The sequence below is a fragment of the Pipistrellus kuhlii genome, unplaced genomic scaffold (genome assembly GCF_014108245.1).
Source record: "Pipistrellus kuhlii isolate mPipKuh1 unplaced genomic scaffold, mPipKuh1.p scaffold_m20_p_15, whole genome shotgun sequence".
NCBI classification, from domain to species: Eukaryota; Metazoa; Chordata; class Mammalia; order Chiroptera; family Vespertilionidae; genus Pipistrellus; species Pipistrellus kuhlii.
Window position 1 is genome coordinate 26030647 of NW_023425460.1, and position 17778 is coordinate 26048424.

The following is a 17778-nucleotide window of genomic DNA, read 5'->3' on the forward strand; positions in this document are numbered from 1 at the left end:
GCCCAGGTGGGACTGGCTTGGGGAAGACGCAGCCCAGTCGAGTTCTGCAGGGTGACTCATTCATTCTCCACACTGACCTTTGTTGCTAACCCGCCAGGAAAACTAGACCAGACATTGTTAGGATGAAAGACGACGACCGGGAGGGGTTGGTGGTGGGGAGACGAATGGAGATAAAATTTGGCCAAAGCTACGTGTCGCACAGCTGCGCGCAGCGGGACGGGCGGGGCGGCCCCCGCACCTGCGTGGAGTACGGGCCCGCGGGCGGGGCGCTGGGGGCGTGACCGGGGCGCGTCGCGGGGCGTGGCCGGGGCGTGTCTAGGAGGCGTGACCAATGGGCGGAGTCGGGGCGGGGCCAGCCCTGGCGCCGGCGGTTGGAAGGGGGTGGAGTTGCCCTTGGGGGCGGCACCGGCCCTGGGCCCGAGGCCCGTCGCCCTATCGTGCCCAAGCCCAGTGGCCCCGCGGAGCCGGCGCGCTCCCGCCTGCAGGGGGAGGGCGGACGGGGCGGCGGGACCGGCCAGGCCTCGGCGGGCGGGCGCTGTTTCTCTTTCACTTTCCTTCCTGTGAGGCCGGCGCGCTGGCGGGCGAGGAGCGTTGGCGGCGGCGGCGGCCGCTGGTAGGTATCCGGCAGGGGTGAGGGCGGCCGAGGGGCCGGGTCCCCGCCGCCCCCGCGCTCCCGTCCCCAACTTCGGGCCCGGAGCGGGCGCAGCGCCGGCCCCTCCAGGCACCTGCCGCGGCCCGCCCCGTCTGGACCCGGAGACGCCGTCGGGGGCGGCGGCGGCGGCGGCGGCCGGGGCTTGGGGGCTCCGGAGGCGCGGCCTCCCCCTCGGGGCGCAGGGGGCTGCGGGCGCCCGGCCGGCTGCGGCGGCGGCCGAGCAGCGCGCCCGCGGGCCGGGCACCTGCGGGGCGGGCGGGGCGCGCTGTGCGCGGGGCGCCCGGGGGCGCGGAAAAGTTGCTGTCACTGCCCGGCCCCGCTTCCTTTCTGCCCCGGTGACAGGGCTGGGAGGCTCAGGACCTCCATTCCGCCCGCCCCCCCCCCCCCCCCCCCCCCGTCCGGCCGCGGGCTTCCCCTTTCCGAGAACTTCTCTTCCTGGGAGCTTCCCAGATCTTCGAACCACCATTCATTTCCTACCTGTGGGGAAGGCGGGCCCACGGATGGCCAGTGCCGGGCTGAAGGTCATGCCGAGCCAGGGACCTGAACCCAGTCCCCTGTCCGTCCGTGCTCTCCTCCTGCTGCCCCCGCCGCGCAGTCTCCCTGGCGGGTAGGGTGGGCACTCGCAGAGCCTGTTTCTTGCACATTCTCAATGGCGATGGCGCCTCTTAACCTTCCTAGTTGCTTTATGTCTACTTAGCAATGAATGAACAGCTAAGATAGGAAAAAAGTTGCTGTTGAAAGAAGTAAATTTAGGAAATCACCTTTTTTTCATGCTTGTTTCCTAAGAGGATACATTTGTTATACTAAGGAACCTTTAAAGCTTTTTTTTTTTAAGTAATCTTATGTACAAGTCCATTATGCTAAACATGTCTGGGGGAAAAAAGTGAATGGTTTTCATATTTTACTGTGGGCTAGTTGCATGCATGTTGCCTCATTTAATCCTCGCCAAGGAGACTGGCTGTATTATTTTCATTTTACAGTTTGACAAACAAACAAAAGACTTGGATAAGTAACAGTGCCCGGGTTATATAGACATTTACTAAATTCGACCAGTTTCTAGCAAAGAGTTTTGTGGTGTAATAGAGGAGATAAAGAGTGACTATATATATAAAAGCCTAAGAGACTGTTCTACCATTGGGCCAGTGGCTATGATGTGCACTGACCACCAGGGGGCAGGCACAGGCATGGGAACCTGGAACAGACTGATGAATTGCAGAGGGAAAAGGGGGAGGGGAGGGCAGGAAGAAATTAACCAAAGACCTTATATGCATACCAGAGGATTTTGCACCAGTGGGGTCCCTTGGCCTGGCCTGCAGGGATCGGGCCAAAACCAGAAGTCTGATATCCCCTGAAGGGTCCCAGATTGTAGTGTCCGAATCTGTGCACCAGACCTCTAGTATAACTATAAATCAAAATATGTAAAAGGAGCCTTAGCCAATTTGGCTCAGTGGATAGAGCGTCAGCCTGCAGACTGAAAGGTCCCGGGGTAAGTTCCCATCAAGGGCACATGCCCAGGTTGCGGGCTCAATCCACAGTAGGGGGCATGCAGAAGGTTGCTGATCAGTGATTCTCTCTCATCATTGATGTTTTTCTCTCTCTCCCCCTCTCCCTTTCTCTCTGAAATCAATAAAAATATATTTAAAAGTATGTAAAAGGACAATGTAATAGGAAAGAATTAAGAGTTAAAAACCATGAAGAGATTACATCAAGGATAGCTTTGGAGAAGGGTTTTGAAGGAAAGGTAGGCTCTAGACCAGTGGTTTTTAACCTTTTTCATCTCATGGTACACAAACTAATTACTAAAATTCTGTGGCACACCAGAAAATAGATTTTTTGCTGGTCTGACAAAGAAAAATAGGTAACTTGGATTCATTCACACCAGATGGCTATTGTCATTTTTTTAATTTGACAATCTAAGGGAAAAGAAGGCAGTGCCCCTGATAAATGGTCAGCTATTGCATGTTTTAAAAATTCTTGTGGCACACCAGTATGTCTCTTGCAGGTGAAAACCAATGATCTAGATAGAGGAGAGGAAGGGGATGTTGGATAGAGGGCATAGAGCCTCCAGAAGCTAAGAAATGTAAACGTTTTTCTGGTTGTAAAGAGGAGACTTTGACATTCTTTGCTAACCTGGTAGAGAATATATGATGGAGTGAAGGTGGATGTGGATGAAAAGGAAAAGGACATCAACTTGATTTGACTACTGACTGGCTATGGGGTACAAAAAGGAAACGGGCCATTTTGATAGGGTCAGTAATGATTTTAATTTTTAATCCTTTAACTTGTGTCGCCAGGAGCTCCTAATAGAGCAGACAAGCAGACTGAAGGCATTACTAAAGAGGTAAAGATGGCAGAACTGGAGTTAACAGCCTGACTGTCATTGCTATAGAGGAGGATAGTTGAGGCTTCAGGAGTGGATCAGTTTTGCCATTATTCTGAATTACATTGTAGCAGGTTTACAGACTACGGTTACAATAAGGCAATGTTCTTTTCACCTGTTTACCTAATTTAGAACATGTAACATGTGCTGCTAATATAATGGTATTGATACAGTATGACAAATCTATACCATTTTCTCTCTTAAATTATTGTGGAAACAGGTATGGGAAAGCAGAACCACCAAAAGGAGTGATGACCAGCAATCTTGTGATAGATCTGGATGTTAGTTCTCATGCCGCAGGATATCCAGTTGGGAACTCCATACCAGCTCTTGGGATCAGACTTTTATCAACTTAAAACCCTTCGTTACCTGAACTATTGAAGCCAGCCCGAGCTAACTACGAATGGCTACCCAAAGGAAACACTTGGTGAAAGATTTCAATCCTTACATCACCTGCTACATCTGTAAAGGGTATCTGATCAAGCCAACCACAGTGACGGAATGCCTCCATACCTGTAAGTAATTTTGTCATGTACGCATCAGAAGCTATGGGTTACACTTGCTTTTTTAAAATTACCACATTTTGCTTTTATCCAGTTTTTAACTTTTAAAACAATGAGTATTCTAATACTTACCTTAACTTTAAATATATTTTCAGGATTGAATTTGTCATTGGGATACTAGTGGCATGAAATTATTCTTATATTATTTAAATTATAATAGTTGATTTTTAGCTGACACTTAAATGTTCTAAAAATAATTAGCATATTATTGGTTATAGTTTTAAGTAAACTGTTTTAGGTTTTTAATTAAGAATTATATTGAAAGCTCTAGCTGGTTTGGCTCAGTGGATAGAGCAATGGCCTATGGATTTTGTGTTCCCCGTTTGATTCCATCAAGGGCACATATCTGGGTTTTTGCTCGATCCCCAGTAGGGGGCGTGCAGGAGGCAGTCTAATAATGATTCTCTCTCATTGATGTTTCTATCTCTCCCTCTCCCTTCCTCTCTGAAATCAATAAAAATGTTTTTTAAAAATTATACTGAAGGAATTAATCTGCTCAGAGGTTTTGTTAGAATGTGCATACTTTAAACCATTGTTATTTTTAAACTATTGAGGTGTGATTAACATAAACAGCTGTACTTGTTTAATGTATACAACTTGATGAGTTTAGATTCAAGTATACACCTGTGAAACCATCACCACATCTATGCCATAAACCCATTTGTCACCTCCCAAAGTTAAATATACCCTCTTAGCAAATTTTAGATATACAACAGAGTATTGCTACCCATAGGCACCATGCAGTACTGTAGCTCTCAGGACTTCATCATCTAGAATAACCAAAACTTTGTGCCCTTGAACTCATAACTAGTAGCTCAGCATCAGTTGGGAACTTGTTAGAAATGCAAGTTCTCAGGCCCCACCAGAATTACTGAATCAGAAACTCTGGGAGTGGACCCATCAATCTGCATTTAAACAGCTCTCCATGGGATTCTGAGGCACTCAGGTTTCAGAATTACTGTTCTAAGGTGATCATATCTGTGGAACTTCCAAGTTTCTTTCTCATCTGCCCTATCAGTAGAGAAAGAAAAAAATTTATAGCCACTTATGCCAAGATTTTACTTTTGAGGTTCTGCCAATATGAATTTATTTTCTATCTCAATTAAAGTAATTCCAATAACTCTAGTTTAATACTTATTTGCACAAAACTAGATATTTTATATATCTACTACATTTCATTCTAGCTTTAGAGTAACCTTAGAGCAGTTTGGAGTGGGAGGAAAGAGAGGGTAGCCGAAACCGGTTTGGCTCAGTGGATAGAGCGTCAGCCTGAGGACTGAAAGGTCTCAGGTTCAATTCCAGTCAAGGGCATGTACCTTGGTTGCGGGCACATCCACAGTAGGGGGTGTGCAAGAGGCAGCTGGTCGATGTTTCTAACTCTCTTTCTCTCTTCCTTTCTGTAAAAAATCAAATATATTTTTAAAAAAAGAGAGAGAGAGAGAGAGGGTAAAAGGTTATCTTTATTTTGTGGGTATGGAAACTTTGAGTTAAGTAATTAAATATTATACCATAGTTTTAAACAGGGGTGCAAAATATAAAACCTGGAAATAGTTAAAATGACAAATTTTATGTTATATGTATTTTATCACAGTTTGTAAAAAATGGAATCACCTAGGAAGCGGTTTAAACATTCTCATGTTCAGAATTCTACCTGGAGAGGTTTGGTGGATGTTGTGAGATCTGGGCAGGTATATTTTGAAAAATCTTTCCAGGTGATGCTGGTGTATACTTCCTTTAGTGTTACTGGCCCATGCTGTTCAATTGGCAATTAACTATGAATTGTCTTGAAATAATTGTCTATTGCCCTATATAATTATTTAACTTGAACAATTACCAGTTAAATGTCATCAACAGACATTTGTTGAATACCTACTGTGTGCCATGCACCATTCTAAGCACAGAGGATACAGCAGTGAACAAGATGGTAAAATATCTCTGTTCTTAAGGAGTTTTATGGGAAACTAATAATAAATATGTGTCACATTAGTGATAAATGCTATGAAGAGGAACAAAGGCAGTTTGTAGATAGAAGAGATGGGGTTATTTTATATAGAGTGTCAGGGTTGGCCTCTTCAATATGATGACATTTGAATAGAAACTTTAAGGGATTGAGCATTTTAGGCAGAGGGAAAATCAAATACAAGGCCTTGAGGTAGGAATGTTCTCGGCAAGTTCAAGGAAGACCAAATCAGTTGGGAGAGCATTGCTACTGGTCAGTGGAAGATTACAGGGCCTTCACCTTGGGTAATGCGGTGTGAGATGGAGGTAGGGAAGAGTGCTTGGATTGTGGATGTGTTTTGGAGGAAGAGCCAACAGGATGTCACTGCTCTAGTGACATGTTTCCCACTATACCCAACATGTACCTGGACATGGTCCACAGTCTGTTTTGCTTTTCTGCTTCTAACATGTGTACATTGCTTTTATATTTGGATGTCTCCAGCAATAACTGCCAAATCGTTAGTAAGAAAATAAGAAGGCACAAATTTTTCATTTTCTACCTATATAATATAGATTTTATATCTGTTCTTCTCAAAAAAATATTTGGGGCATAATGAAATCCCAATTTAAATGTAACTTTTTTGGAGGAAAGACAAAAGATTCTAGAAGTATAAATAATCCATTTATAAGCAAGGGTTATGTTTATGCTTGCAACAACAATTTAAGGTATAAAAAGGGTGAGTGACTGTTTAACTGCATTTTCAGTCATTCTGGCCTGAACAATCACTTGGAAGTTAACAAGCCCCTTTACTGAGAGAGAATAAAAATGACAGCAGTGTGATTAAAAGACAGTGGGGGAAAACAAATGTGACCTTCTATCATCAACAGATAACAAAGAACAGAGTAAATGATGGAGTACTCAACCCAGGGTCACAGTGCTAACCTTTTTGCACGTCTAGTCCTTGGAATTCTATGTTTTTGTTTTTGTTTCTTTTTAGTTACAATAGGGCTTATATTAGGCAAAAGTTATCTCACTAGAAACATGTCCTCTTATTAGTATTGATAAAATAAGTAGCACCACAAAGTAGTGTTTTTCAGTCATTGTTTGGTCTTTGGTATTACCTGGTTTTCTTATGTATAATGTGGGACAGATAGAGAGGCACTGTGATTTGGGAGCAGTATAAAATAGAAAAATAAGAAACCAAATGGAACAAGAAGAAAGTGAGAAGTGTTAAATGACATTGTGATACTCCATAATATTTTCAGTCTTGACTTAGTTATATAAAAAAAATATTAAGGCAACTTTGTACAAAGACTATTCTTTTAAATGATACTATAAGTAAAGAATAATTCTTATTATGAAGCTAATTATAAATAAAAGATTTGGGTCTTACTGTTCAAGTTTGAAATATGTAAGTAGAGCTTTATTAGTGGTGAGCAAAACCAGACGTGGAATCTGCCTTTCTGGACTTTCTGATCAAGTAAAGAAAGATAGAGTAATCAAGTTAAATGTACAAAAGCCGTAGCTGGTTTGGTTCAGTGGATAGAGCGCCAGCCTGTGGACTGAAGGGTCCCAGGTTAGATTCCTGTCAAGGGCACATGCCTGGTTGCTGGCTTGATCCCCAGTAGGGGGCGTTCAGGAGGCAGGCAATCAATGATTCTCTCCTCCTGTCTTCTCTTAAATCAATAAAAACATATTTAAAAATGTATAAAATAAAATTTGATGTTAATTGTGATGAAAATACTACTAATGAAACAGAATGATAAAATAACAGATGTGTGTCAGGTTATTGCAATAGAATGGAATGCAAAAGAAGGAACTAAAGTGTTTTCTGAAATTCCTAAAGCCATTGGTCCTAGATCTTCTCAGGCAGGGACATTAATTTTGGGGCGGTAGAGGTACATTGGGGTGGGAAGTAGGGATCATGAGTGGCTCTCTCTACTTTGATATGGATAAATTAAGTTGCTTTATTCTTCTTTCAAAATATTCTGCAAAGGCAGGTCAGCTTTTTCTCTCTTCAAATCAGAGAGGTTGTTGCTCTCCCATTTCCCATTGAAAAATTCTGGAGCTAATACTGACTGGCTCCCATGTAGATGTAGAAAGAAGGGCCAGAAGGACCTGCAGGATGGCTGAGTGCAGCAGCCCTTGATGTTGTTAGCACTTGAGCTCCTTAGAAGGAGAAGAAAGGGGCAAGCCAATCAGAAGGAAGGGGGAGCCAGAGGGGATTTATAAAAGCTTACTAACATCACTTCCCTTCAGCAGGCCAATGACATTCTATAAAAAGATGAAAGTTTAAACATTTAAAACATAAATATGAGTTTTTAGTTCTAAATGAGAAAATATTAGAGGAACTAAATCTGCATTTACTATAGTTATAAGTCTATAAGATAATTTTAATAATGCAACAAACATAATGAAATAAATATGTTCTCACAGATAATTATTGAATTTTGTCTATAAGATAATTTTAATAATCCAACAAACGTAATGAAATAAATATGTTCTCACAGATAATTATTGAATTTTTAAAAATAAATAATTAACACTTTAATTATTTTAACCAATAATTAGATTGGTTAAAAAAAAGATAATTGGGAACTTAAAACTCTATCAAGCAAAACTTCTCATAAGACAAGAAGAAATTTCTACACATGTATTTGGATCTTTTTCTTTTTTGTGTGAGCTCATCTACTCTGAGATGTCAGTTACCTTGTTGATATCTCACAAATGTTTATTTCTGGCATAGTCCTTTCCTCTGAGTTTCAGAATCCAACCAGATGTCCACTTAGATGACCTAAAGTCGGTGGAACTCAACATTATCTAACAACGAATGAATGAGATTCTAACACTCAGTTGTCCAAATGAGGTGTATTCCGCACATCACCCTCTTTACCTTTACTATCAAAACAGGGGCAAAGTCCTGACTGGTTTCCCTCCTTAGTATCTCTTAAATATGCCCCTTCACTTCCTTCCCCCATGACTTTATTCAGATTCTCATTACTTCTCACCAGTCACTGCAGCCCACTCCTAACCACTGTCATAGTGGTGATCATTTAAACCTTGCTGTCTTCATCACTCACTCTTCAGCTGACCAGTATTTCCTATAGATACCCTAATGCCCTCAGGATAAATTAAAGCTACTTAAGTATGACCAGCTTCTGTCCCACCATCCAGCATACACCATGTACAAATACTTTGTTTAGCAGCTTGTTCTGCTTAGAATGCACTTCTCTTGTATACCTGGCTAGCAGTTATTCATTCTTCAAAAATAATTTCCTCCAAGATATGCCCTCCACCTGCTATCACAGACATATTTGGGTTAAGTGTATTCTTACTACCTGTTCCTTGAGTGTTCAATAAAGGCTTACATGAATAAGTAAATAGCCAGTCGGTTATTTTATTGTGTTTTTCCTTTCAGAGATTCAAATGCAGTGATAGGTAGCTTGAAAGGCATGTAAATAGTGTTGGTTAGCACTTACAAATTTTTAAAAACTACCTTTTAAAATATAGGGGGAGTCTTTTGTGCTGTAGGCAGAGAGAGAGAGATGCTGGGTTGAGGACTGGAGATTGAGGGCTCTCAGTTAAGGGGTGCTCTGTCTTTTGCACTAGTGTTCTGAGGAGCTTTTTAAGGTTAGATAGAGGCTGTATAGGTTGTTGATTTAAAATGGAAGATTTCTCGCTTAAACTAAGAACAAAGGACTTTTCCCCAATAGTTAAAATGTGTAGAGAAAACAGTGCATTGGTTCTTAACCCTTTTGTGGTTAGTATGCTATAAAAATCTGATTATTCTTTTCTCAGGAAAAGGGGGAAGGTTTAGACACAGAATTCTGTGGTGTAATATAGGAAAGTTTTATTCTTTTTGCCCTTTCAGAGATTATTGCATTAATCCCCTAACTAAGAATGAATTATTTGGGAAAACACAACGTTGTACTTAGTGTTGACTTAGCAAAGAACAAGGGTTAATTGATAATTAAATATAGTTGATGTGACAAGTGACATGATTTTATGTGGTAATACGGAAAATGGAGGAACAATTTAATCGTAAAATGGTAAAATTTAAGTACTACCAACCATTTATTGTTTTTGAACAACTATTATAAATACACAAGTATTTAAGTTACAGAGAACTTTTGATGCGTTGATACTCGGTGTTTAAAAATCTTGTAGTACATATACTTGCTATGCAAGGTGCTGACTGGAAGCATCCACGCACAGCACCACTTGGGAGCTTGTTAGGAGCGCGTATCTGTGGGCCTCACTGTGGGCCTGCTGAGTCAGGATCTCTGGGGAGGAGACTGAAAGTGTGTGTAATGACAAGTCTCCAGGTGACTCTGTGGTGCACTAATGTTTGAGAAACACTGCTCTGGACCAGACATTTATAATACTAGCATCTCTTGAACTAGGCAGCTTGTACTTTTAATCATAGAGTAATTAAAATAAATACTAATGAAAGATTAAACTAATAGCTGTTATTTATTGAATGTCATATTTGAGGTCATGAGCTTTACTTTCATTGTCTTATGTAATCTTCCCAAGGATCCTTCTAGTTAGGTGGTAGTATTTAATCATTAATAGATTTGTATCTGTATTTTATCAGTTTTTATTCTAGCCAGTGGAAACAAAACAGTAAAGAACACAGGTATAGTATGTGCCCTCTTAGGATTTATGTTTTATTGGAGAGACAGACAATACATTAATAAACAATATGATTTCAGATGCTGTATCAAATACTCTGAGGAAAAATAAAACAGAGCAAGTTTTATCTTGGGAGTTACCAATTGAGCAGACTGGAGTAATAGGAAGAAGCAAACTATGAGAAAGTTTGTGGGCAGAGTATTTCAGATTCGTTTTTCAGCGTTTTTCACAAAAACTCAAAAAGTTAAAGTGACACAGCTAATAAATGCTAGACCTGGGTTCTGACTCCTAGAGAGCTGTATCGGGCACATCTTCATATTAAATTGTCATATTCCTAAATTTTTTTCTTTCTGCTTGGCTATATTTTCTAAAAATTCTTAAATGGCATGTGAATTTAAAATTCTATATAATAAAACCCTAATATGCAAACGACTGAAAAACAGAATGACCGGTTGCTATGATGCACACTGACCACCAGGGGGCAGATGCTCAGTGCAGGAGCCACCTCTTGGTGGTCAGTGCACTCCCTCAGGGAGAGCGCTGCTGAGCCAGAAGCTGGGCTGGCTGCTCCTTAGTGCTGCCTCAGAGGTGGGAGAGGCGCCCGCCACTAATGCTGCACTTGCCAGCAGAGAGCGCTGCTCAGCCAGAAGCTGGACTCATGGCTGGTGAGCACAGCAGAGGTGGTTTTAATTTGTGTGTTTCTTTGTTAGTTTAAATAAATTTATGTTGGTTTTTTTTTTTTTAAGAGAATAGGGAAAAAATCAAAGTCTAAGAAGTTATATTAAAGTCTCGGTGGGTACAGATATAAATTTTTAGGGTTATGTTAGAAATGAGATCACTGGTATACTGATAATACATATTTCAAACAGTATTTTGGCAGAAACTAATCACTTATTCATGAAAGTGATTATAGTGCTCATTTTGATGATTCTTTTTAAATAAGGGAAAATAATTATAGGTCTTAATCTAGATGTCATCTATTATTAATCTTAAAGAAGAATTATATGAAATGTATGGTTCTTTTAGCTTTTGAAACTATGCATTAGATTAGCAATTTTCAACATGTGCCACAAGAATTTTTAAAACATGCAATACTTATTTATTAGTGGCACTAACCCTTTTTCCCTTAGTTTGTCAAATTAAAAAATCACAGCAGCCAATACAACAATAGCCATCCAGTGTGAATGAATCAAAATTATACCTTTTTTGGTCAAATTAGCAAAAAACATGTTTTTTGGAGTGTCATGAAATTTTAGTAATTAGTTTGTGTGTACCTTGAGAAAAAAGGTTGAAAACTTGCTGTACTAAATAAGAATGTTTAAACAGTTGAGCAAAACATCTTTTAGTGGACACTAAAAGATAGATAAAAAATAAAACTGTCTTTTATATTGGCTTCTGAGAAGAAATTATGTCAGAATGAGTTGGAACTGATACCAATGATGATTTGAAGGAAAATATGTAACCTAAAGTATGTATTCAGAATTAGAAATCATGGTCACTGCACTTCTGCTAGACTCTTAAACTTCTACTAGTTTAAGAGTCTAGCAGAAGCCCTGTTTGCCTGCTATCCACAGCTTGGATCGCTGCCGCCATGCCACCTGCTCACCCGAACTACTTCAGTGTCTGGAGGCTGTGAAGGTTGCACAGGGGGGTCCAGAAGCATTTTGCTTTGAGAATGTCAATGGATATACCAACTGCTGCTTTGGACTTTTCCTGGTGGGAGGTGGTTGGCCAGCTGTTTGGAATGCAGCCAGTTTGAGTGAAGAAGATCGTTATTTGTGGCTTTGTTACAACAGAGACATCTACAGCCACCAGGAGCTACAGTGCCATTTTGAAGGTGAATATCACACTAACATGGATGGTGAAATAATTCATCTTTATGTCAAAGGGAGAATTGGATAGACGTGATTTGTATGTTGGATGGTGTATTTGCATTTATTTTACTGGATATGGCCAATAAGAAAGTGTTCCTGGGCAGAGATACCAGTGGAGTAAACCTTTCTTTAAAGCTGTGATTGAAGATGGATTTTTGGCTATGTGTTCAGAAGCTAAAGGTCTTGTTAACTTGAAGCACTCCACAATTTTTTTTTTAAATGAGCCTTTTCTTCTGGAAGTTTTGGATTTAAAGTCAAATAGCGAAGTTGCATTGGTGGAAGTGGCTAAATATAATCACTGCAGAGGGAGCCTCTGCATGCCCTCTGTGAAGTGTGGAGAAACTTCCCAGGTTCTGGGATAGAAACCACGAAGAACAGCCTCCCGGTCCTTTTTGACGCTGCCACTAAAATATTTGATGACAGACAGAAGGATTGGGTGTCTTTTATCAGGGGGCTTGGATTCCAGTTTGGTTGCTGCCACCCTGTTGAAGCAGCTAAAAGAGGCTCTTCAGACATTTGTGATTGGCATGGAAGACAGTTCTGATTTTCTAGCTGCCAGAAGGGTGGCAAGTCATATTTTCCTTTGAAGCTTATGACATTACAACAGTTTGCATTTCAGTGGGTATGTACCCAATTTCCAAGTACAGTAGGAAGAACACAGCGTGGAAAAGGTCCAGATCAGGGGTCCTCAAACTTTTTAAAGTAGGGGCCAGATCACGGTCCCTCAGAGAGCTGGAGGGCCGGACTATATGAACTACTAATTGCTACTGTAACACCTCGGCTGCGCTCACTGCCCAAAAAACCTGGCGGGCCGGATCAGACTCCTCTGCGGGCCGATGTGGCCCGCGGGCCGATGTGGCCCGCGGGCCGTAGTTTGAAGACGCCTGGTCCAGATGAACTGATGCAGGGTTCACATTGCATCAGTTCACAAGGCGCCGTCTCCTGACAAAAAGCCGAGGAGGAGAGGAAGAGGCATCTAAAGGAACTCTGTTTGATGCCCTCCGCTGAGATCCAATGTGCTGCCCATGGCCTCTGACATCTGAAACTAAAGAAGGCTGTTACTGTTGTCAAGTCCTTGCACACCACTAACCAGACAGGAATGACTTTCCAACCCATTATTGGATTCTCAGGTGGATTAGTGCCACTGACCCTTCTGCACCCACTCTGACCGATCACAAGTCAGCCACCAAAACTTGAGTTCTCTCTAAGCTACAGAGTGAAAGTAAATGTGAAGGTAGAGGCCTTTGGGCTTGGAAGAGTGGCAAAGAACATCATCATTCATGGGGTAAAAAAAAAAAGTCAAATCTGAAAAACAATCTTAACAGAAAGATTGAATATAAACATTAAGAATAAGTACAGTCTAACCTGTAAAAAAGACAAAAGGCAATTTCCATTTTGATACTTTGAAGACTTTTTATAGGTCCTGAGGCTTCATAACACACTGGTTTTTCCCAAACGACTACTACTACTACTATATTATAACAAAAATTTAAAAACCACTGAACAAAAGCTATGTTCCCTCAGAGGCTTCATTACTGACATTGGAGAGGGTACAGGCTGTGCTGAGGGACACACACCTCCAAACACTAATTTCATGTACTGGGCCTCTAGTAGTGTATATTTGAAGGTAATAAATGCTATTGAAAAAGGGAGTCTTAAGCTGGTAAGGGGAATTGGGCAGTCAGTGAGAAAGTGTTAAAATTTAAAATAACCTTGTGTTCTAGGTTGGCCTCATTAAAAAAATGACATTTGAAAAAAAAGAAAAGAAAGTGATATTTGAATAGACTTCAGGAGGTAAAGGAGTTAGCCAATTACACGAATGAGGGAAGAATATTTCAGGTAGAGGGAATAGAAAGAGCCAGCAGTCTAAGGCAGGCATGTGCCTGACATGTTGAGAAATGGTCATGCCAGTATGGCTAGACAGCAGAATCACAGGGGGTGATAGGGTGGATGTGAGACACAGGCACAGTGTGCAGTTCTCAGAGGGCCACTGTAAGGATTAGGCTTTTACTCTAGAGAAATGACCCATTTCAGGCAGGATTTTGAGAGAGGAATGACATCTGATTTATGTTTAAAAGCATCACTCAAGACTACTATTGAAAACAGACCTGTTAAGAGGTGGTTGCAATAGTCCAGGCAAGAAGAAGTGATGGTTTGCACCAAGGCAGTGGTAGTGGTAAAAGTGGTCAGATTCTGGTTATATTTTGAAAGTAAAGCCAAATTTGCTAATGACCTGCAGTGGGGGTCATAAGAGAAAAAAAAGTCAAGGAGTTGTTAGTCTTAAAGAATATCTTTGAGATTTTGGTCTGAGAAACTTGAGGATAAAGATGTCATCCAATCATATAGAAAAGGCTGAAGGTGGAAGGTCAGGAGGCTATTTTTGGAGACACCAAATGGAGATGTCAGTTGGGAGTTGGATGTGTGAGTCTGGAGATTATTAGCATATAGATCATATTTCAACAGTGAAAGTACCAAGGGGGCAAGTGTAGACAAAGAAGAGAAGAGGACCAAGGATGGAGCTCCAGGGCGCTGAGGAGGAGTCTTAAGATAGGAGAAAGCAGGGTAGGATTCTAGGAGGCAAAACACACAAAAAGTCAAGAAGGAGGGAGGGATCAGCTGAGTCAACTGTGTTGAATAAGATGGAACTGAGAATAGACCACTGGACTTAGCAACACAGAGGCCATGGATAATCCTGTCGAGCAGTTTCATGGAGTGGTAAAGAGTGAAAATCTGGATAAGTGTGAGAGGATGGAAAATTCCCTGGTTTTACTCATTATACTGTGATTATGTAAGTACTAGGGGTCCGGTGCACAAAATTTGTGCACCTGGAGGTGGGGGTCCCTCAGCCCACCCTGCACCCTCTCACAGTCTGGGAGCCCTCAGAGGATCAGACATCCTAAGTCCTTCTGTGGAGGCAGGAGAGGCTCTCACCACTGCTGCTGCGCTCACCAGCCGTGAACCCGGCTTCTGGCTGAGCAGTACTCTCTCTGAGGGAGCACACTGACCACCAGGGGGCAGCGCCTGCATTGAGCACCTGCCACCTGGTGGTAATGTTCATCATAGTGACCAGTTGTTCTGCATCAGGCCAAAAGTGGCTTTCTGGCATCCGCCGTGGGGTCCCGGATTGGCAGAGGGCTCAGGCAAGGCTGAGAGACCCCATTTGGTGCATGATCAGGGCCAAGAAGGAATGCATGAGGTTGGCCAGCCAGGGAGGAACCATGGGAGGTCTCCAGGGTGTGTTCAGTCCCAATCTGCTGGACCCCAGCAGCAAGCTAACCTACTGACCAGAGTATCTGCCCTGGTGGTCAGGGCATGTCATAGTGAGTGGTTGAGCAACCTTAGCATATCATTAGCATATTACACTTTGGTTAGACAGATGACCAGACAGCTGGACACTTAGCATGATTAGGCTTTTATTATATAGGATTTTATGTTAATGAAGGTTAGAAAAGAGGTGGGGGAAAAACGAATGAGAAGAGAGGAATTGGAGAGAATGAGTATAAGTATTATAGTTCTGAAATGGAGTGACGGCTGACAAGGGAAGTAGGGTCAACAATTGTTTTTTTAAGCTGAGGAATATGTTTAAATCTTCAGTAGATAGCAAAAGACTAATGCTAGTGTAAGGGGAGAACACTGAAGCAGTGTTCTTAGGTCGTTGGGAGGGAGTTTTGTGCACAGAGTAGATACTGTTAGTAGATAAGCAAATGAAACTTCTGGAAACAGGCAAGAGCACAAAGTACAGTTGCTAGTCATATGGTGATGTGAATTCTCTTGTTCAGTTTTTTTCCCTTTTGTTTTCAGTAAAAGAGGAAACGAGGTTATCAGTGGAGAGTGAGATTGGGGAAGGGTGTGTTGAGGATTTGAGGACAGAGGAGAAGGTATGAAGTATTGATGGAGGGCATAATGGACTTGGGGTGTTCAGTGTGACCACCTGGCAGATAAAGGATCTACTTTAGGTTCACGGTCATGAATTTAAGGTGTGATATGATCAGCGAGGTGCATGTTTTTCTCCCACAGCTATAATGTTGTAGAAACAGAGTATGTTGGATTTAGCCAGTGTTAATAGTTTAACTGAGCAAATATAATGAAAAAAGTGACAGGTAGAAAAATTGAAGTACAGAAGAACAAAGTATCAGGAGTATGTGTGAGAAGTGATCATTATGATTGATAAGAATTTGTATTGATCAGGAGGTTATGAGGACATTGCTGCACTTACTGAGCTACCAAACTCTACCCTGACTCTGTAAGTCTGTCTATGGAAGTAGAACCTTCCAGGACATTTTGGTCTCCTGGCCTGATTGACACAAGATCCTTCGTCTTTGCTGCTGCCTGATCCTCTGTGTTGGTGAAATCATATAGGATTCTTCTCAGTGGGAAGTAATGTTATCCTAAATGTTCTTCATGATATTGCAACTCATGTGGGCCTTCAAAAGAAATGTACCATGTATAACATAACAGAAGGAAGGTGTTTATTAGATCCTTATATAAGTGAAACCAAGAAGTACTGTCTCATGGAAGCAAATACTAGAAAACTCTTTTTTAATATTGTCAGTTTCATCAATAAGGATATGTAACAAAATCAGGAAGCTGTCGCCTCTTCTCTTTGTAGATGACCATAGGTTACTTAAAAACTGTTAGTATAATAGATAATAAAGTTTTCAAAGCAAACTGTATCAAATGAGTGTTACTCAAGAAGGGCACATAAAAGATGGCAATGTGCTAAGGAAGGAAGGAATGTGCTTGTGTTGACAGATAAAATGAACACCTTCGGATGATTTTACCAAAGGAGTCAGCATTTGATCACTTTTAATAGAACATTACCAATGAGTGATAACACCAACATGAGAGAAAAGACTTGTTTTATTATCAACTAGAGGCCCAGTGCATGAAATTCGTGCACTCGGGAGGGGTCCCTCAGCCCGGCCTGTGCCCTTTCACAGCCCAGAAACCCTCGGGGGATGTCTGACTGCCTTGGAGACAGGTAAGGCTTCCACCATCCCTATTGCTCTCGCCAGCCATGAGCCCTACTTCTGGTCTTCTGGCTGAGTGGCACTCCCCCTGTGAGAGCACACTGATTTCACTGGGGGCATCTCCTGTGTTAAGTGTCTGCCCTCTGGTGGTCAGTGCACATCATAGCAACCAGTTGTTCTGCTGTTTTATTGATTTGCATATTACCCTTTTATTATATAGGATGAGAGCAGGATTAGTGGTTAAGAAGAGAAACTTGTGTAGGTTACTTTGTGTCATCAGCTGAAAAGCTAGCTCTCTGATACATAGAGATGTGGGTAGACCATACATACAAGATAGCAACAACAATGGTTCTTATACCTGTTGTGAAGAACACCCCACCTCTCAAGAATTGAAAAATAAGGATGTAGAATGGCCCTTTATTAAACTATGAAATCAACATGCAGTAGTACTTCAGAACAGGTATATGCAAAGTGTAAAGATTGAACAAGGTAGCTCCTAGACCAATAGGACTGTTTTGGAATTTTGAGGCCTGGTGCACAAAATTCATGTACAGGGTGAGGGGGAGGTGTACCTCAGCCCAGCCTGCACACTTTCCAATCTGGGATCCTTCCCACAATCCAGGACTGCTGGCTCCCAACTGCTTGCCTGCACACCTGCCTGATTGCCCCTAACCGCTTCTGTCTGCCCGCCTGATCGATACCTAACTGCTCCCCTTAACAGCCTGATTGCCCCCAACTGCCCTCCCCTGCCGATAGAGGCCTGGT

At 42.0% G+C, this 17778-nt stretch overlaps 1 protein-coding gene across 3 annotated transcripts in view; it reads left to right on the plus strand.

Moving 5' to 3' along the window:
- The first annotated feature begins 434 nt into the window (after positions 1–434).
- Positions 435–17778, plus strand: part of PCGF5 (polycomb group ring finger 5) — a 50049-nt gene continuing 32705 nt past the window's right edge. For all 3 annotated transcript variants that reach the window (XM_036438538.2, XM_036438539.2, XM_036438540.2), the window contains exons 1-2: positions 435–613; positions 3253–3547. In XM_036438538.2, the coding sequence (XP_036294431.1) occupies positions 3436–3547 (112 nt within the window). In that variant the 5' untranslated portion in view covers positions 435–613; positions 3253–3435. The remainder of the gene's footprint in view (positions 614–3252; positions 3548–17778) is intronic.